This window comes from Nerophis ophidion, linkage group LG03 (genome assembly GCF_033978795.1).
Source record: "Nerophis ophidion isolate RoL-2023_Sa linkage group LG03, RoL_Noph_v1.0, whole genome shotgun sequence".
Classification (NCBI taxonomy): domain Eukaryota; kingdom Metazoa; phylum Chordata; class Actinopteri; order Syngnathiformes; family Syngnathidae; genus Nerophis; species Nerophis ophidion.
This window is the reverse complement of record NC_084613.1, coordinates 15302328-15324937: the sequence shown is the minus strand read 5'-3', so window position 1 is coordinate 15324937 and position 22610 is coordinate 15302328. Positions and strand designations below refer to the sequence as shown.

The 22610-nt window shown below is 34.7% G+C and overlaps 1 protein-coding gene across 10 annotated transcripts in view; it reads right to left on the bottom strand.

Annotated features, from left to right (window-relative positions):
- Window positions 1-22610, bottom strand: part of cadps2 (Ca++-dependent secretion activator 2) — a 322908-nt gene that overhangs the window by 174218 nt on the left and 126080 nt on the right. For all 10 annotated transcript variants that reach the window (XR_009806043.1, XM_061894374.1, XM_061894375.1 and 7 more), the window contains 3 exons: window positions 11954-12020; window positions 9402-9510; window positions 9132-9332 (listed from right to left, as the gene is read on the bottom strand). Coding sequence is in view for 9 of the 10 variants with exons in the window: in XM_061894374.1 (XP_061750358.1) it covers window positions 9132-9332; window positions 9402-9510; window positions 11954-12020 (377 nt within the window). In the remaining variant the exon portion in view is untranslated. The remainder of the gene's footprint in view (window positions 1-9131; window positions 9333-9401; window positions 9511-11953; window positions 12021-22610) is intronic.

Here is a 22610-nt window from a genome sequence, read left to right as displayed (position 1 = left end):
AAGGTTTTCTTGAAAAAATAAAATAAAATAAAAAATGTACGACTAATTTATAACACATTTGAGTTGGACCCTTTTGGGTCCCCAACAATTTTTGTGGAATTTTTCTTTTTCTTTTTTAAATTGTCAATGCTCAATAATAATAATAATAATAATAAAATCATGAAATTAAATGGACACATTTAAAACTGTAGTTCATATTAAATATTCTACTTTGAATTATTTTTGGGGAAATTAATGCATATTTTGTGTTTTTATAATAAAAATGTTTTGTGTGTTGACCATAAAAAAATAAGGTTTTCTTGAAAAAAAAAATAAAAAAATGTATGACTAATTTATAACACTTTTGAGTTGTACCCTTTTGGGTCCCCAACAATTTTTGTGGAATTTTTCTTTTTCTTTTTTAAATTGTCAATGCTCAAAAATAATAATAATGATAATAAAATCATGAAATTAAATGGACACATTTAAAACTGTAGTTCATATTAAAAATTCTACTTTGAATTATTTTTGGGGAAATTAATGCATATTTTGTGTTTATATAATAAAAATGTTTTGTGTGTTGACCATAAAAAAATAAGGTTTTCTTGAAAAAAAAAAAAAAAATGTACGACTAATTTATAACACTTTTGAGTTGTACCCTTTTGGGTCCCCAACAATTTTTGTGGAATTTTTCTTTTTCTTTTTTAAATTGTCAATGCTCAAAAATAATAATAATGATAATAAAATCATGAAATTAAATGGACACATTTAAACTGTAGTTCATATTAAACATTCTACTTTGAATTATTTTTGGGGAAATTAATGCATATTTTGTGTTTTTATAATAAAAATGTTTTGTGTGTTGACCATAAAAAAATAAGGTTTTCTTGAAAAAAAAAAAAAAAAAAAAAATGTACGACTGATTTACAACACTTTTGAGTTGGACCCTTTTGGGTCCCCAAAAATGTTTGTGGAATTTTTCTTTTTCTTTTTTAAATTGTCATTGCTCAAAAATAATAATAATAATAAAATCATGAAATCAAATGGACACATTTAAAACTGTAGTTCATATTAAAAATTCTACTTTGAATTATTTTTGGGGAAATTAATGCATATTTTGTGTTTTTACAATAAAAATGTTTAATTAAAAAAAAAAGCATTATATATATATAATTATATATATAAACATATATAGAAACAACTTAATATCGACAGATAGATCTGAAGTTGATCTAGAGATTAAGGCGTTGAAATAAAAAAATATGACTTTTTAACACTTTAATGAGTGAGACCCTTTTAGGTCCCAAATAATTTTAGGGGGATTATAAAAAAATCATAAATATGCATCATTCAGGGATGAGGCAAATCCTCATTGCAGTCTTCTTCTTCCCTGGGTGTCCGCCACATAAAGCCCTGGTAGTCTCTTCCATTCTTCAACTCACATATATTTGCAGATCCTAACGGGAGGTCAAAGAGCGGCCAAAGTAGCCGAGATAGCGTCTAATGATGTTGTTTACCAAATATAAACGATGGCGGTGTGCGTGCTTTTACTCTAACGCCAGCTAGCGTGACCCCCCAGCCGCCACGCGGCGTGTCAGCGGGGAAAAACAGCTTCATTATACGCCGGCGGAGACACACAAAGGAGACGTGTTGTCTTTTGTCTCACCTGCTCGCCCCCCTCATTAGCCTTCCGGCGGCGCCGCCATTTTCACACAGTTGACTTTTATTGTGGCGAGTTAGACTTTGTGTGTTTGTGCCACAAACGCTCATTAGTGGAACTTCACCTGCATGAGTTAGGTAGTGTTGGAACACACACACAAAGCACTTAGGAGCAGTTTCATGGACACTTTGTATTTCCTGTGTGAAAGTGTAGCCATTAGCGTTTCAATCGTTCACATTAGACGCTAACAAGCGACAGCGAGAGCGTGTCCTCGCGCAGCCAAGCGACACAAACGGCGGCGTGATCGTCTCTCGGCGTGAGGCTCTTCATCTCACAATGCAGTGGCAGGAAAGTGAGGAGGAGGAGAAGAGGAGGGGAGATAAAGAAAACTATTTCCTGTCCTTCCGCAACTTCCCTATCAGGGATGTCCAAACTTTCTCCACCAAAGGGCCACATACTGAAAAGTCTAAATATACGGGGACCATTTTGATAATAAAAAAAAAAAAAATGCTTAAAACATCCATCCATTTCCTACCGCTTGTCCCATTCGGGGTTGCAGGGTGTCGCTGGAGCCTATCTCAGCTGCTAAAAACAGATATATTCAAATACAAGACTTTGTGTCAACATTTCAGCTTTTACTCGTTATATTCCCATTTTAAAAATGTTTTAATAACATTTTTACAATTGTTTTTCCCCCTGTAAAAATGGAATAAAAATAATAACAAAAAAATTCTCACAGTAATTTTGATGGGCCCGCTATCTGCTCCCTGAACCTCTAACCCTGCGAGTCAAGGCTGGAATATCCAAAAGTATGACTTTTAGGTTTAAACATACTAAATCAGGGGCCACCAAGGCCTGTTCTAAAAATAGCTCAAATCGCAGCACTTACCAGTGAGCTGCCTCTATTTTTTGAAATGTATTTATTTACCCGCAAGCTGGTCTCGCTTTGCTCGACGTTTTTAATTCTAAGAGAGACAAAACTCAAATAGAATTTGAAAATCCAAGAAAATATTTTAAAGACTTGGTCTTCACTTGTTTAAATAAATTCATTTTTTTTTTTACTTTGCTTCTTATAACTTTCAGAAAGACAATTTTAGAGAAAAAATACAACCTTAAAAATGATTTTAGGATTTTTAAACACATATACCTTTTTACCTTTTAAATTCCTTCCTCTTCTTTACTGACAGTTTAAATCAATGTTCAAGTATTGTTTTTAATTGTAGAGAATAATAAATAAATTTTAATTTGATTCTTCATTTTAGCTTCTGTTTTTTCGACGAAGAATATTTGTGAAATATTTCTTCAAACTTATTAAGATTAAAATTCAAAAAAAATATTCTGGCAAATCTAGAAAATCTGTCAAATCAAATTTAAATCTTATTTTAAAGTATTTTGAATTTCTTTGAAAATTTTTGTTCTGGACAATCGAGAAGAAATAATGATTTGTGTTTGTTAGAAATATAGCTTGGTCCAATTTGTTATATATTCTAACAAAGTGCAGATTGGGTTTTAACCTATTTAAAACATGTCATCAAAATTCTGAAATAATCTTAATCAGGGAAAATTACTAATGATGTTCCATAAATTCTTTTTTTAATTTTTTCAAAATGATTCCAATTAGCCAGTTTTTGTCTTCTTTATTTTTTGGTTGAATTTTTAATTTTAAAGAGTCAAAATTGAAGATAAGCTATGTTTCAAATTTTAACTTTCATTTTTTTCGTGTTTTCTCCTCTTTTAAACTGTTCAATTGAGTGTTTTTTTCATCATTTATTCCATACAAAAACCTTCATTAAAAGGAAAAAAATTGTACGACGAAATGACAGACAGAAATACCCATGTTTTAATATATATATATAGATTTATTTATTAAAGGTAAATTGAGTAAATTGGCTATTTCTGGCTATCTATTTAAGTGTGTATCAAACTGGTAGCCCTTCGCATTAATCAGTACCCAAAAAGTAGCTCTTGGTTTCAAAAAAGTTGGTGACCTCTGTACTAAATTATTTTTAAAAAATAGCATAAAACGTTACCGTGCGAATATAAGAAACGTTAGCATACTTCCGAGATGACACCAAGTATCCAAAGGTATGACTTTTAAGTTTAAACATACAAAATTATCTAAAAAAAGCTAGCATAAAACATTATCATGGCAATATAAGAAATGTTAGCATACTTCCGAGATGGCACCAACTATCCAAAGGTATGACTTTTAGGTTTAAACATACAAAATTATCTAAAAAAAGCTAGCATAAAACATTACCGTGCGAATATAAGAAACGTTAGCATACTTCCGAGATGGCACCAAGTATCCAAAGGTATGACTTTTAAGCTTAAACATACAAAATTATCAAAAAAAAGCTAGCATAAAACATTACCGTGCTAATATAAGAAATGTTAGCATACTTCCGAGATGGCACCAACTATCCAAAGGTATGACTTTTAAGTTTAAACACGCACAAATATCTAAAAAAGCTTGCATAAAACGTTACTGTGCTAATATAACAAACATTAGCATACTTCCGAGATGGCACCAAGTATCCAAAGGTATGACTTTTGAGTATAAACATACAAAATGATCTAAAAAACCTAGCATAAAACGTTACCGTCCTAATAAAAGAAACGTTAGCATACTTCCAAGATGGCACCAAGTATCCAAAGGTATGACTTTTAAGTTTAAACATACAAAATTTGCTAAAAAAACAAACAAAAAAAAGCTGGTACAAAACGTTAACGTGGTAATATAAGAAACGTTTTAGCATACCTCCAAGATGGCACAGAGTATCCAAATGTATGAGTTTTAAGTTTAAACATACCAAATTAACTAAAAAAAAAGCCTGCATAAAACATTAACATGCTAATATAAGAAACGTTAGCATACTTCCGAATGGCACCAAGTATCCAAAGGTATGACTTTTAAGTTTAAACATAAAAAATTATCTAAAAAAGCTAGCATAAAACATTACTGTGCTAATATAAGAAACATTAGCATACTTCCGAGATGGCACCAAGTATCCAAATGTATGACTTTTAGGTTTAAACATACAAAATTATCTAAAAAAGCTAGCATAAAACGTTACCGTGCGAATATAAGAAACGTTAGCATACTTCCGAGATGGCACCAAGTATCCAGAAGTATGACTTTTAGGTTTAAACATACAAAATTATCTAAAAAAGCTAGCATAAAACGTTACCGTGTGAATATAAGAAACATTAGCATACTTCCGAGATGGCACCAAGTATCCAAATGTATGACTTTTAGGTTTAAACATACAAAATTATCTAAAAAAGCTAGCATAAAACGTTACCGTGCGAATATAAGAAACGTTAGCATACTTCCGAGATGGCACCAAGTATCCAGAAGTATGACTTTTAAGTTCAAACATACAAAATTTGCTAAAAAAACAAACAAAAAAAGCTAGTATAAAACGTTAGCGTGCTAATATAAGAAACGTTAGCATAATTCCGGGATGGCACCAAGTATCCAAATGTATGACTTTTAGGTTTAAACATACAAAATTAACTAAAAAAGCTAGCATAAAACATTACCGTGCGACTATAAGAAACGTTAGCATACTTCCGAGATGGCACCAACTATCCAAAGGTATGACTTTTAAATTTAAACATACAAAATTTGCGGGAAAAAAAAAACGCTAGGATAAAACATTAAGATGCTAATATAACAAATGTTAGCATACTTCCAAAATGGCACCATGTATCCAAATGTATGACTTTTAGGTTTAAACATCCACAATTTGCAACAAAAAAAAAGCTAGCTTTTGTTATTTTTAAAGTTTTGTGTTGTTTTTGCTAGTTGATTTATCTTGTTGCATGGAAAACTATTTTTTTTTGTAATTTTTTTTTTTACTGCAAACACACAATATATTAAATATTTTTCCCCAAAAGTAATCAAAGTACAATATTTGATGTGAAGTAATTTGAGCCTAAAATAGGTCAATAATTCATAACATTGATTTTAATTCATTATTATTTTTGGAGCAATGACGGTTAAAAAAAAATCCCTGTAAAATCTTGAGGATCCAAAAGAGTCCCACTCATAAAAGTGTTAAAAATAGTTTATACTTTTGTTGTTTGTTTGTTTTTTTACAGTCAATGCTTAAGTTTCGAGATCAACTTTAAAGGCCTACTGAGACCCACTATTACCCACCACACAGTCTGATAGTTTATATATCAATGATGAAATATTAACATTGCAACACATGCCAATACGGCCTTTTTAGTTTACTAAATTGCAATTTTAAATTTCGCGTAAAGTATCCTGTTGAAAACGTTGCGGTATGATGACGCGTGCGCGTGACGTCACGGATTGTAGCGGACATTTTGATCCAGCACTGATCCCAGCTATAAAACGTCTGCTTTAATCGCATAATTACACAATATTCTGGACATCTGTGTTGCTGAATCTTTTGCAATTTGTACAATTAATAATGGAGACGTCAAAGAAGAAAGATGCAGGTGGAAAGCGGTATATTGCGGCTGCACTTAGCAACACAAACACAGCCAGTGTTTCCTTGTTTACATTCTGGAAAGCTGACGGTGAAGCATTACTATGGATCAGAGCGGTCAAGCGAACATGGTTCCCCACCACATGTCAACCGGCAGGTTTCACTGAGAAAAAGGGTCGGCTCTTACCGTAGACATGAGCGGAGAGTTTGCGTCATTCTTCCTGCAGCTGCGGACTCTTTTGCCCCTTCCCACCGGCCGCCCCCGACCCTCGGATGCTTACACCGTGGAGGAGGGGGAAAAAAAATAAAAATCTAAGCCTGGCTGCCTTGCCTCGCCGAGAAACGTGGCTTCTCACGGAGACACTGGCGGTCACCACACCCGTGGCCACACCCCTCCGACTTTGGGGTATGACCATATAATCTCACTAAAACACTAGTAACACAATAAGCAGATAAGGGATTTTCCAGAATTATCCGAGTAAATGTGTCTAACAACATCTGAATCGCTCTCACTGCCCTCGTCTTTTTTTTTTATATAGTCCTTCACTCTCACTTTCCTCATCCACGAATATTTCATCCTCGCTCAAATTAATGAGGAAATCGTCGCTTTCTCGGTCCGAATCGCTCTCGCTGCTGGTGGCCATGATTGTAAACAATGTGAGGATGTGAGGAGCTCCACAACCCGTGACGTCACGCGCACATCGTCTGCTACTTCCGGTGAAGGCAAGGCTTTTTTTATTAGCGACCAAAAGTTGCGAACTTTATCGTCGATGTTCTCTACTAAATCCTTTCAGCAAAAATATGGCAATATCGCAATTTTTCTTGAAAATCAAATTTTACCTTGAAAATAATTGTTTTCATGGAAAATCAACTTTTACCATGAACATTTTTTTTTCCATGAAAATCAACTTTTACCTTGAAAATCATTTTTTTCCTTAAAAATCTACTTTTACCTTGAAAATCATTTTTTCCGTAAAAATCTACTTTTATCTACAAAATCATTTTTTCCTTGAAAATCGACTTCTACCTTGAAAATCATTATTTTTCCTTGAAAGTCAACTTTTACCTTGAAAATCATGTTTTTCCTTGAAAATCCACTTTTTTCTTGAAAATCTTTTTTCCCCCATGAAAATCAACTTTTACCTTGAAAATCTTTTTTTCCCCATGAAAATCAACTTTTACCTTGAAAATAATTTTTCCCTTGAAAATCAACTTTTACCTTGAAAATCATGTTTTTCCTTGAAAATCTACTTTTACCTCGAAAATATTTTTTCCATGAAAATAATTTTTCCCTTGAAAATCAACTCTAACCTTGAAATTCATGTTTTTCCTTGAAAATCAACTTTTACCTTGAAAATCATGTTTTTCCTTGAAAATCAACTTTTACCGTGAAAATATTTTTTCCTTGAAAATCGACTTTTACCTTGAAAATCATTTTTTTCCTTGAAAATCAACTTTTACCTTGAAAGTCAACTTTTACCTTGAAAATAATTTTTTTCCCTTGAAGATCAACTTTTACCCTGAAAATCATTTTTTCCTTGAAAATCAACTTTTACCTTGAAAATATTTTTTTCCTTGAAAATCTACTTTTACCTTGAAAATCATGTTTTTCCTTGAAAATTTACTTTTACCTTGAAAATCAACTTTTACATTGAAAACATTTTTTTCCTTGAATATCAACTTTTACCTTGAAAATAATTTTTTTCCTTGAAAATCAACTTTTACCTTGAAAATCATGTTTTTCATTGAATATCAACTTTTACCTTGAAAATCATTTTTTTCCTTGAAAATCAACTTATACCTTGAAAATCATTTTTTTCCTTGAAAAACAACTTTTACCTTGAATATCATTTTTTCCTTGAAAATCAACTTTTACCTTGAAAATCATCTTTTACCTTGAAAATCATTTTTTTCCTGTGATGAGGTGGCAACTTGTCCAGGGTGTGCACTGCCTTCTGCCCGATTGTAGCTGAGATAAGCGCCACCCCAAAAGGGACTAAGCGGTAGAAAATGGATGGATGGATATTTTTTTTTCCCTTGAAAATCAACTTTTACGTTGAAAATCATTTATTTCCTTGAAAATCCATTTTTTCCTTGAAAATCAACTTTTACGTTGAAAATCATTTATTTCCTTGAAAATCAATTTTTTCTTTGAAAATCATTTATTTCCTTGAAAATCTATTTTTTCCTTGAAAATCAACTTTTACCCTGAAAATATTTTTTTTCCCTTGAAAAACAACTTTTACCTCGAACATTAATTTTTTCCTTGAAAATCAACTTTTACCTTGAAAATCATTTTTTTCCTGTGATGAGGTGGCAACTTGTCCAGGGTGTGCACTGCCTTCTGCCCGATTGTAGCTGAGATAAGCGCCAGGGCCCCCGCCACCCCAAAAGGGACTAAGCGGTAGAAAATGGATGGATGGATAATTTTTTTTCCCTTGAAAATCAACTTTTACGTTGAAAATCATTTATTTCCTTGAAAATCAAATTTTTCCTTGAAAATCAACTTTTACGTTGAAAATCATTTATTTCCTTGAAAATCAATTTTTTCCTTGAAAATCAACTTTTACGTTGAAAATCATTTATTTCCTTGAAAATCAACTTTTACCTTAAAAATAATTTTTTCCTTGAATATCAACTTTTTTCCTTGAAAATCATTATTTTCCTTGAAAATCACATTTTCAGTAGACCCATAATAAATTCATAAAAGAACCAAACTTCATGAGTCTTTTGTGACCAACAAGTATGTGCTCCAATCACTCTATCACAAAAAAATAAGAGTTGTAGACATGAGTGGAAACTCAAGACATTCATGACATTATGTTCTTTACAAATGTATATAAACTTTTGACCATGACTGTATATACAGTACATACATAGAGAGAGAGAGAGAGAGAGAGAGAGAGAGAGAGAGAGAGAGAGAGAGAGAGAGAGAGAGAGAGAGAGAGAGAGAGAGAGAGAGAGAGAGAGAGAGAGAGGAATCATTTGAAAATATGGAAGTGGATGGTGAAAGAAGCAGGTGAACTTACTAATGGGTGACGCTGCTTTCGTGCTTCCTGCTCGACCCTTGGCGGTCTTGCTGAGGGGAGGTGGCGTGGGCTTGTGGGACTGTCCCGTGGCGCGGTACATGGCCTGGACCCACAGCAGTCGATCCTGCTCGTCGTCGCAGGCGAACACCACCGATTCGCCCTCTCTGACGGCGTTGAAGAAGACGTGCCCGCCCTGCAGGCCTGCGCGACGAGAGCGAGAACTTTGTGCCATTGCAGTGGCGGCGTCTGCCAGTAGTGGGCGTCACTTACTCGGCAGGGGGTCGCAGTAGTCCACCGTGTAGCCCTCCAGCTGCATCAGCTCCTGAGGCTCCGCCTTCTTCTCTCTGTAGCTGCACATGGCGAAGGTGTACTGGCTCACCTGCGGATCAAAACCAACATGAAAGCTTGTGTTATGTTTGATGATTGGTGGACTTGTGACGGCTTTTTGGAGAGTTGGCTTGCTAATGCTAACCGACCGTTCCAGTGCTGGGAGGTCAGCTTTCGCCACAGCACTCGATCAGTCAGTAAATAATGCAAATAAAACTTTAAAAACAATGTTGTAGTATTAGTACAATACAGGTGGACACCATTGCAAAATTGTGGTAGAATTTTATGAACAACAATAATAAATTGGATTTATATAGCACTTTTTTGTAGAGACTCAAAGGGGTTGTCACTGAGAAGCCATCATTCATTCACTCCACATACGTACATACGTATAAATAATAAACATATTGATGGTGGTAAGCTACATTTATACTAATACTATTGATAACGGCGTGACACAGTGGAGAAGTGGCCATGCGCAACCCGAGGGTCCCTGGTTCGATCCCCACCTAGTACCAACCTCGTCACGTCCGTTGTGTCCTGAGCAAGACATTTCACCCTTGCTCCTGATGGGTGCTGGTTAGCGCCTTGCATGGCAGCTCCCTCCATCAGTGTGTGAATGTGTGTGTGAATGGGTAAATGTGGAAGTAGTGTCAAAGCGCTTTGAGTAACTTGAAGGTAGAGAAGCGCTATACAAATACAACCCATTTATTTATTATTTATGATGGTGGTAAGCCAAATTAAATACTAATAATAATTATAATATTGATAATAAGTACCATGATGGTGATAAGCTACATTTAATAATAATATTAATAATAAACATAATAAAAACGATCATGGTGTAAATTACATTTATACTACTACTACTACTACTACTAATAATAATAATAATATTAAACACAATGGGTTATACTTGTAAAGCGCTTTTCTACCTTCAAGGTACTCAAAGCGCTTTGACACTATTTCCACATTTACCCATTCACACACCTCCAAAACCCTCAAATCTAGACTCCAAACATCCCAGACCAAGCTAGTGTAGTTACTTTTAGACCTCCACCCCAGATCACACCTCACTCCAACCCACTTCTCCAAAGTGGGCTGGCTCAGGGTGGAGGACAAAGTAAAACAACTTGCACTGAGCCTAGTCTATAAAATCCAGTACACCTCCCTGATACCGCTGTGAACGGGACTCTCGCTGCTGTGTCGGATCCGCTTTGGACTGGACTTTCGCGACTGTGTTGGATCCATTATGGATTGAACTTTCACAGTATCATGTTGGACCCGCTCGACATCCATTGCTTTCCTCCTCTCCAAGGTTCTCATAGTCATCATTGTCACCGACGTCCCACTGGGTGTGAGTTTTTCTTGCCCTTATGTGGGCCTACCGAGGATGTCGCAGTGGTTTATGCAGCCCTTTGAGACACTAGTGATTTAGGGCTATATAAGTAAACATTGATTGATTGATACATGTCAAACTACTTCCTTAATGTAAATGACCACCATAACCACAACACCAGGGGGAGCTCCGCAAACCACGTTGAACCCAGATTCCGATCTAACAAAGGTCTTAACTCATTCTCTTTCTATGCCACATCAATGTGGAATGCACTCTCAACAGAACCGCTCTAAAACAACACCTCCAGACAACTTCAACCCTTTACTAATACCCTCCTCCATTCACATCCCATCTCCCCGGATTATAAATAACCTAATGTAAATAATCAAATGTATTTACATGTTCTTATTCTATCTGAACTCACTATGTTCTCTGCTGGCTGTACATATCCTACTAAGTAAGACCTACACTGTTTCAATGTCCACATTTCTCTGTTGATGCAATTGTTGATGACTGAAGTACTGATATCAACCAAAGCTCCTCATCCCACCCCCCGGATTGTAAATAATGTAAATAATTCAATGTATATACTATGATGATTAACCTGTGTGATGACTGTATTATGTTGACAGTATATATTTGTACCATGAATTGATTAACGTGGACCCCGACTTAAACAAGTTGAAAAACGTATTCGGGTGTTACCATTTAGTGGTCAATTGTACGGAATATGTACTGAACTGTGCAATCTACTAATAAAAGTATCAATCAATCAATGGAGCTGCCATGCAAGGCCCTAACCACGACCAATCAGGAGCAAGGGTGAAGTGTCTTGCTCAAGGACACAATGGACATGATGAGGTTGGCAGAAGGTGTGGATCGAACCAGGAACCCTCAGGTTCTCAACTGCGCCATGCTGTCCCCATAATAATGATAAGCTACATTTAATACAAATAATAATAATATTGATAAACATGATGGTGGTAAGCGACATTTAAGCTACATTTATTGCAAATGATAATAATAATAATATAAGTAAACCCGATGGTGGTAAGCTACATTTAATACTAATAATATTAATAATAAAAAACAACAAACACAATGGTGTTAAGCTACTATGATGCAGGACTATTAGCAGGTGTACAGTTTTTGTTACCTGAACCAAAACAAAGTATCTTCTCTTCCAGCGCTTCCACACGCGATGTCCAAGTGCGTACAAATGCCTGCAACACAAAAAGCAACAAAATATAATTGGACCTGCATAAAGTACATGAAAGTACACAATAAGTGCAAAAGGTGTGAAAAGGAGCAACAGGAAGTGTGTATGATTTACTTCCTGTCTTGTCATCTTGCAAGAGACATGTACAAATAATGACAGAACAGTCCTATCATCATGGATATGATTAGATTTTGTTTGCACGTGTCATCCCAGGGGTTCCCGCGGCGTTTTGTTGTAAAGGCGGCCGCCTTAACAACAAAGAGCCACCGCCTAAACCTGGGGTGTCCAAACTTTTTCCACTGAGGGCCGTACACTGAAAAATCAAAGCAAGCGGGGGCCATTCATTTTAAAAACCAATACAATAACGCAGTGGTTCTCAACCTTTTTTCAGTGATGTACCCCCTGTGAACATTTTTTTTTTAAATTCAAGTACCCCCTAATCAGAGCAAAGCATTTTTGGTTAAAAAAAAAAGAGATAAAGAAGTAAAATACAGCACTATGTCATCAGTTTCTGATTTATTAAATTGTATAACAGTGCAAAATATTGCTCATTTGTAGTGGTCTTTCTTGAACTATTTGGGAAAAAATATATGAAGTAACTAAAAACTTGTTGAAAAATAAACGAGTGATTCAATTATAAATAAAGATTTCTACATATAGAAGTAATCATCAACTTAAAGTTCCTTCTTTGGGGATTGTAATAGAGATCCATCTGGATTCATGAACTTAATTCTAAACATTTCTTCACAAAAAAAGAAATCTTTAATATCAATATTTATGGAAAAAAATCTATCCGTCAACACTGAATATTGCATTTTTTGTATTTATTTTCACAGTTTATGAACTTACATTCATATTTTGTTGAAGTATAAATATATATATAAAGGTTTTTTTAATTGTTGCTATTTTTAGAATATTTAAAAAAAAATCTCACGTACCCTTTGGTATACCTTTAAGTACCCCCAGGTGTACGCGTACCCCCATTTGAGAACCACTGCTATATATGAATAAAAAATATACATTTAGGCCTCCACTCAGGCTTGATCCCGGGGACCCCAAAGCAGGGGTGCCCATTACGTCGATCGCGAGCTACCAGTCGACCGCGGGGGGTGTGTCAGTCGATCTCGAGCCAGGCTTTTAAAAAAAATAGACCTAAAAATTAGTGATCATCAATCTTCACCAAGACGTCACTTAAATGACATTCACGGTACCGGAGGGTCTTGTGAGATGACGCTGGCTGCTGCAAGATCATTATTATTAAAAATGACCGAGAGGAAGGCGAGAAACACTTTTTATTTCAACAGACTCTCGCGCCGTACCTTCCGTCAAAACTCTAAAGGCCGACTGCACATTTCCTATCTTCACAATAAAAGCCCTGCTTCATGCTGCCTGCGCTAACTAAATACAGAGTCTCGGAAAACTGGCGTGCACAAGCGATCCCTCAGAAAGCTGGCGTGCACATCACTTGTGCACGCCAGCTTTCCGAGACTCTTATTTTGTTAGCGCAGGCAGCATGAAGCAGGGCTTTTATTGTGAAGATAGGAAATGTGCAGTCGGCCTTTAGAGTTTTGACGGAAGGGACGGCGCGAAAGTCTGTTGAAATAAAAAGTGTTTCTCGCCTTCCTCTCTGTCATTTTTTCCATAATAATGAACTGGCAGCAGCCAGCGTCATCTCACAAGACCCTCGGGTGCCGTGAATGTCAATCAAGCAAGCTACGGAATTTGCCGCCAATGTTTTTCTTGTAAAGTGTATGGAAGCTGGATGAATTAGATGCCAAAAACCAACCACTTTCATGTGGTATTGTACAGAAAGGACAACTTTTTTTCTCCTCCATTTGAAAATGTGGGCGTTATCTTCATTACTGTCTGATTCCAATCAATGCAAGTCATCAGAATCAGGTAATACACCAACTTATATTCTTGTCTTTGTGAAAGAAAGACATCTATATGTGTTACACATGCTTGTATTATCATTAAACACATTTAACTTGTTTACAAAAATGTCTCTTTCATAAATAAATAAATATAAATGATATATATAAATGAGGTAGATCCCCTCGAGTTGGTCAATTGAAAAGTAGCTCGCCTGCAGAAAAAGTGTGGGCACCCCTGCCCCAAAGGGTTTTGGTAAAAATAAAATGTAAAAAATGTGTCATTATTCAGTATTATTATTCAAGTTTAAAATCTCTAGATCAGGGGTGTCAAACATACGGCCCGCGGGCCGGATCAGGTTTCATCCAGCCCGCATGAGGAATTTGCCAAATATTAAAATGAGCTGCTTTTTTTTTTTTTTCGAACAAAATAAACTGCTGTTTTAAATGTGTCCACTGGATGTCACAATAGCAATTCTGTTAGCCAAGCAAGAGGTATACAATAAAGGGTGACTGTGGCTCCTCCTCGACCCACGTGAAACCTAAAACCTGCCGTTTTATGTCTTCTGCTTCCAACACATCGTCATTTGGCACCCTCGTTGCCCCGAAATGTCTCTGTCAAACACGAGAAAAGTCGATTTAACCCTTTTGAATAGTTTTTACCTTCAATCCCAGAAAGGCTGTGACTTAAAGTTTAATCATGGCTTTGTAGATACACTGAGACAAAGTCTATGCTCATTTTTGTTTCTCAAACTGCACCAATTGCCTCAGAATTTTCAACAAACTGGAAGTGTTATGTCCAGAGGATTATCCGTGATTTGTACATTTTCAGAATGTACAAACCTGGAGTTGTCTTTATTTTTAAGTTATCATGCCATGATTTTACCGTTCCGGCCCACTTGGGAATAGATTTTCCTCCATGCGGCCCCTGTGCTTAAAATGAGTTTGACACCCCTGTTCTAGATCAACATTAAGTCTATCTGTCAATATGACGTTTTTAAAGATTTAAGTCGTATGCTCTTTTTGTCAAAGAAAACCATGTTTTTTTTATGGAAAAACAAAATATGCAATATTTGCACCCGATAACATTTTTAAGTAGAATGTTTGAGATTATATCATAATTCGAGCCTTAAAAATGTCAACAACTCATAACACCATTGATTTTAATTCACTGTTATTTTTTTGTGCAATGATACTTAAAAACAAAAAACACTGATCCAAAAGGGTCCTACTCATTAAAGTGTTAAAGAATAAATAATACGTTTTGTTTTTTTACTGTTTACTTTAGACACAATGGTCTCCATATCAAATTCGGATCTATTCGTCAATTATAAGTTTTATTGTAGTTCTTTTTTTTTTGTTTGTTCGTTTTAAGCCCTTCTTGAAAAAAAAAAACAGCTCTGTTTTTTAAATGGCAAACACAAAATATGCAAGATTTTCCCCAAAAAATATCTCAAAGTGGAATATTTAATGTGTCGTCATTGGAGCCTTGAATTGGTCAATAATTCATAATTGATTTTGATTCACAATTTTTTTTTAAAGAAAGAAACAGCCTGAATGGCAGCTTTGTGTTATTAGAGTAAAAATTGCAAAATGTTCTTGTTACATTTCACCTGTTTGCACTTTTATACCACTTTTTATAGTTTTCACCTTTTTTCCATAGTATTTTTAAAATGTGCCGTGGGGCTGGTTAAAAAAATGGCCTGCGGGCCGCACCAAAAAAGTTCTATTTTGATTTCATCTGACCACATGACATTCTGCCAATCCTCTGCTGTATCATCCGTGTATCCATTTTGATATTAACTCAACTTGTCGTGTTTGGAGGAAGAAGAATACTGAGTTGCATCCCAAGAACACCATACCTACTGTGAAGCATGGGGGTGGAAACATCATGCTTTGGGCCTGTTTTTCTGCTAAGGGGACAGGACGATTGATCCGTGTTCAGGAAAGAATGAATGGGGCCATGTATCGTGAGATTTTGAGCCAAAACCTCCTTCCATCAGTGAGAGCTTTGAATGGTTGACCAAATACTTATTTTCCACCATAATTTACAAATAAATTATTTAAAATTCCTCCAATGTGAATTCCTGGATTTTTTTCTTCACATTCTGTCTCTCACAGTTGAAGTGTACCTATGATGAAAATTACAGACCTCTGTCATCATTTGAAGTGGGAGAACTTGCACAATTGGTGGCTGACTAAATACTTTTTTGCTCCACTGTATATTGTATATCGTTATTCTGCAAATGGAGCGACGTGATGGCGACAGGCCGAGTTAAACTGTTCCTTCTGCCGCCTATCCAGGGCACCACCTTAACTAATACATTTTCTGCGGGGAATACTGCATTCCATAATTTTACTGCACCTATTTGACATGCGGAAGTGTGTTTGCATTGTTTAGAAACAAAGTGACAAAATAAGAAGCTTCAGTGTATTGATTAGAGAAAGTCTGCTACAGTATACTAATTCATATTTCCTATCATACATTTTAGCGCTATCAATATTTTTAGCATACATTTTATATTCATTCATTTCATAAATATTTTTTTAAATAATTTAAAATAGATGTTTATTTTCATATGTTTAGTGTAGAAGGTGTAAAAAAAAACAAAAAAAAAAAACATGTACGCTATAAAAAATTATCAAAAAGAACAAGACGTTTTTTTTAAACAATAGAACAAGACATGTAGGCAATAAAAATGACAAAGATTTTACATTCAAATAAAAGAATGTGTACACATTAAAACAAATAAAAAAATACAATTAAAATGAAATAATACAACAAGACGTGTACATTAAATATCAAAAGAAGACGTGTACACTGTAAAAAAATACAAAAACAATACTAAATCAAGATGTGTACACTACAAAAAATTAATTTAAAAATGTCATTAAAATTAAATAAAATAGAAAAAGATGTGTACACTGTTAAAAAAATAAAAACAAAATAAGTAAAATACAACATGTGAACAATATAAAACAAAAGCAAAATTTAATAAAATACAATAAGCTGTACTTTGTATAAAAATATAAAAAAATTCAAGAACAAGATGTGTACACTATAAAAAAATGAATAAAATAAAAAATAAAATAAAACACTCAAAATAGAAGAAAAAAATAGAACAAGACTTGTACACAACAACAAAAATTATACAAAAACAATGAATTAAAGTGAAATAAAATAGAACGAGATGTTTTCACTGTAAAAAACGAATAAAAAAAACAAAAATAAAATAGACAAAGACGTGTACACTTTAAAACAAACACTTTCAAAAATAAATTAAAAAGAAATGAAAAAAGAACAGGATGTGTACGTTGTAAAAAAAATGAATTACAAAAATAATTAAAATAAAAAAATAAAAGAAGACATCTGCACTGTAAAAAATACAAATACAATACTAAAACAAGATGTGTACACTGCAAAAAATGAATTAAAAAAATTTAATTAAAATGAAATAAAAGAACAAGATGTGTACACTGTTAAAAAAATAGAAACAAAATAAAAGTAAAATACAATAAGATGTGAACAATATAAAACAAAACCAAAATTTAATAAAATACAATAAGGTGTACTTTGTATAAAAATATTTAAAAATTCAAGAACAAGATGTGTACACTATAGAAAAATAAATAAAATTACAAATGAAATAAAACACTAAAAATAGAAGAAAAAGATAGAACAAGACTCGTACACAACCACAAAAAATTATATCAAAACAATAAATTAAAATGAAATAAAACAAGATGTGTTCACTGTAAAAAACGAATAAAAAACAAAAATAAAATAGACAAAGACGTGTACACTATAAAACAAACATTTAAAAAAATAATTTAAAAATAAATAAAAAAGAACAAGACGTGTACATTGTATAAAAAAATATGTCAAAAAATGAAAAGAACATGACGCGTACACTATAAAAAATAAATAAACTCAAAATTAAATAAAAAATAGAACAGCACCATTCATCCATCCATTTTCTACCGCTTATTCCCTTTCGGGATTGCGGGGGGCGCTGGCGCCTATCTCAGCTACAATCGGGCGGAAGGCGGGGTACACCCTGGACAAGTCGCCGCCTCATCGCAAGAACAGCACCAGTACACCAAAAAAAAAAAAAAAAAGTCTGTTCAATTTATGGTAAAAGAAACAAAAAAAAATGGCAGCTCAAATGGCAATAATTTTCACTGTAATTGAAAAAGGGTAAGTGCTATTTTCCCAGTACAACTGTCCAATACTTCTCCCAGCAAACATGGAGAGTGCAAAGTGAGACACGAGTGAGAAAGGACATTGACGCTTCTTTGTGTTCAAGGTCAACACAAGGTCAACATGTGGAAGCTCTTCAACTGCTTGAATCCATCATTTGGCCTCAAAACAAGCAATCAGTTGAACAGTCGCCTTTTACTCCGGTTTCATTAAATCCAAACATTTCCTGCCAATGACTTTGACTCGTATATAATCCCTGATGATAAATTATATTATTATATGACGTATTTATGAACTGTGACCTACATTTTAGTCCAGTGTATAATTATTATTTGACAGAAACAGGGAAGGATTTTCATACCAACAATCAAATGTATTCCTTGATTTCAAGTGTCTCAAAGGAAGTCCCCAAATCCAAAATCACACTGGGACAAAGAAAAACTGAAAAAAGCCTCTGAAGGGGATAAGGAAGGAACCTTGAGAAGGGAACACACATTAATTTAAAATATCAAGTCAGCTTGTATTGTCATAATAAAATTATTATTCCTTTTTATTATGTTTTAGTATTTAGATTGCTCTTATCGATATATTTATTCATATGTTAATGGTATTATTGTTACTATAATCGTTATCTATTACATATTTTAGTATTTACGTTGTTCTTATTAATATAATTATTCATATTTTAATGGTGTTATTGCTACTATATTCGTTAAATATTTTAGTAGTTAAATTGATCCTATTAATATATTTATTTATTATACTGTTATTGTAATCATCATTATATTTCGTTAATATTCATATTATTATTATTATTAGTATAATTATTTATTATATAATGACATCATTACTGTAATTACAATCGTTATTTTAATATGTTTTAGTATTTATATTGTTATTAGGATAATTATTTATTATATCTTAATGGTATGTTTGGTATTCTAATCGTTATAATTTATGAAATACTAAGTGTAAGTATTAAAAAAATATTATATATTATTGTATCATATTTTAGTAGTATAAATATACTTATAATTTATACACTTATTTATTATGTATTAAATAGATATTAATCATGTTTACTATATATGAATTGTAACTATAATCATATGAATATTTTCCTATTCATATTATTAGTATAATTATTATTATATTATATATAATTATTTGTATTGATATTACTTTCTAATGAAATGATGCGCATTTAAGTATTTTTTTCAAATAACTGCTGTAAGAAAATATAACACCAAACATGCACGAGTTATGTTGCTGCCGAACATTACAAATAAGTCAAATGAAAAATGAAAGTGAAAGGATTCTCCTGAAAGCGACAAGAGGACACTCAGCAGGTGAACACTTGACAGGTGAAGTAGATGTGCGGCAGCCAACAGACACACACTGACCCCTGGTGGACAGACGATGCACAGCAACGTCGCTTGGTAACAAAGTGCTGCTTCGTGATCGTAGAAATGTTTTTAAATGTCAACACAAAGTTTGAAGGCCAGGAATGAATGATGACGTCATCATAAGTGGTTGACATAGACGCCATAAATCAAACAATAAAAATAATGGCCAGTGACAGGACACTTTTTTTTATAAACAACATCTTGCTGCCATCTTCTGGCAGACACGGGAACTACATGTGATTGAACTCAAAAGTACATGTTTGTCATAAATACAGGTTTGCAAAACACATTAAAAAATTTTTTGACTTTGATTGGCTTTCATTTTCTGCGTCTTGTAAACACATGCCCAGCAACAGGAGACCATTACAAAACAGATATTTAACCTTTGAACTGGAAAACTTAGTTATTTTTTGCAAATATTAGCTCATTTAGAATTTCATGCCTTCAACATGTTTCCAAAAAGCCGGAACAAGTGGAAAAAAAGACTGAAAAAGTTGAGGAATGCTCATCAAACACTTATTTAGAACATCCCAAAGGTGAACAGGCTGATTACGAACAGGTGGGTGCCATGATTGGGTATAAAAGCAGCTTCCATGAAATGCTCAGTCATTCACTCACAAGGATGGTGCGAGGGTCACCACTTTGTCAGCAAATGCGTGAGAAAATTGTTGAACAGTTTAAGAATAACGTTTTTCAACCAGCTATTGCAAGGAATTTAGGGATTTCACCATCTACGGTCCGTAATATCATCAATTCAAGGTTCAGATAATCTGGAGAAATCACTGCACCTCAGACGGTACTGCATCAAAAAGCGACATCGGTGTGTAAAGGGTATCACCACATGGGCTCAGGAATACTTCAGAAAAGCATGGTCAGTAACTACAGTTGGTCACTACATCTGTAAGTGCCAGTTAAAACTCTAACATGCAAAGCGAAAGCCATTTATCAACAACACCCACAAACGCCGCCGGCTTTGCTGGGCCCGAGCTCATCTAAGATGGACTGATACAAAGTGGAAAAGTGTTCTGTGGTCTGACGAATACACATTTTAAATTGTTTTTGGAAACTGTGGACATCGTGTCCGCCGGACCAAAGAGGAAAAGAACCATCCGGATGGATCTAGGCTCAAAGTTGAAAAGCCAGCATCTGTGATGATATGGGGGTGTATTAGTCCCCAAGGCATGGGTAACTTACACATCTGTGAAGGCACCATTAATGCTGAAAGGTACAAACAGGTTTTGGAGCAACATATGTTGCCATTCAAGCAACGTTATCATGGACGCCCCTGCTTATTTCAGCAAGACTATGCCAAGCCACGTGTTACAACAGCGTGGCTTCGTAGTAAAAGTGTGCGGGTACTAGACTGGCCTTCCTGTAGTCCAGACCTGTCTCCCATTGAAAATGTGTGGTGCAATATGAAGACTAAAATACCACAACGGACTGTTGAGCAACTTAAGCTGTACATCAAGCAAGAATGGGAAAGAATTCCACCTGAAAAGCTTCAAAAATTGGACTCCTCAGTTCCCAAACATTTACTGAGTGTTGTTAAAAGGAAAGGCCATGAAACACAGTGGTAAAAATGCCCCTGTGACAACTTTTTAGCAATGTGTTGCTGCCATTAAATTCTAAGTTAATGATTATTTGCAAAAAAAATCAATTTTCTTAGTTGGAACATGAAATATATAGTCTTTGCAAATCATTGTATTCTGTTTTTAATTAGCATTTAAACAACGGGCCAACTTCACTGCTTTTGTGTTTTGTATTTTCATAGTTAAAAATATTTACTACCATCTAAATACGTTTTTTAAACATAATAGACGACCTCGAAACACGAAATAACATCCATATAGTCACCTTTACACTCCTTTCACCCAATATAGTAGCCTTGAGTGTCTTCTACTGTGGATGACATCCTCCAAGCATCACCCGGCCACTACAACACATCACCGACCTGGAAATACTTCATCAAATCCTGGGTAATCCTTCTCAGAACTGCTGAAACCACTGGTGTAAGTTGTTCTACCAAAACAGGGTCAACTTAACGGACGCAGCTACGACCATTAGCTGTGTTGTTAGCATTTTGTGCTGTTAGCATTGTGTGCTGCTAGCATTGAGTGTCCCGTGTTATCTGACATCCATCTCACCAAAGTCACGTGGAGACGATGAGGTCCGAGATAAAGCGCATCGACCGAGTTTATCTCCACTTAGCATTCCTGGTAGCAGTCATGCTAGCATTAAGTGGCGTGGCAGTTTTTGTGAGTCTCGTCTTTGGACAACGTTCACACGCCAAAGTCTCAACAAGTGTTGTTGCTGAGGCGGGAGTTGAAGGTGAAGTGCTTCGAAACGTTTCCCTGCCAAAAGTTGGTCGACTTGATAGTGACGGTGAAAATAGCGCCAAGATTAGCCGCCGTGTTGTTAGCATTGTTCACCCCAACCCGGGAGTCCCGCTTGGTGGATATATTTATCAATCGTCACAACATAATAATAGAAAATAAGACAAATACTGCACTGTAGTATGAAATAGACATAAATACAACTTAATTTAGGCCAAAGAACATAAAATATGCTTTCAAGGAAATGTGCGGTGACATTAGGATGCAATATTCAACAATAAACGCGACTAAGTGTAAAATAATGTATTAGAAGTATGATGGGATTTAGAGGAGCTTTTTGTACACGTTCCCTCGCATAGCTATGTGAGCTACATGCTAACATACTATTTTAGCATCATGTTAGGTTTACAACTCAATCATAGCTATGTGAGCTACATGCTAACATACTATTTTAGCATCATGCTAGGTCAACAACTCAATCATAGCTATGTGAGCTACATGCTAACACACTATTTTAGCATCATGCTAGGTTAACAACTCAATCATAGCTATGTGAGCTACATGCTAACATACTATTTTAGCATCATGTTAGGTTAACAACTCAAACATAGCTATGTGAGCTACATGCTGACATACTATTTTAGCATCATGTTAGCTTTACAACTCAATCATAGCTATGTGAGCTACATGCTAACATACCATTTTAGCATCATGTTAGGTTAACAACTCAAACAAGCTACATGCTGACATACTATTTTAGCATCATGTTAGGTTAACAACTCA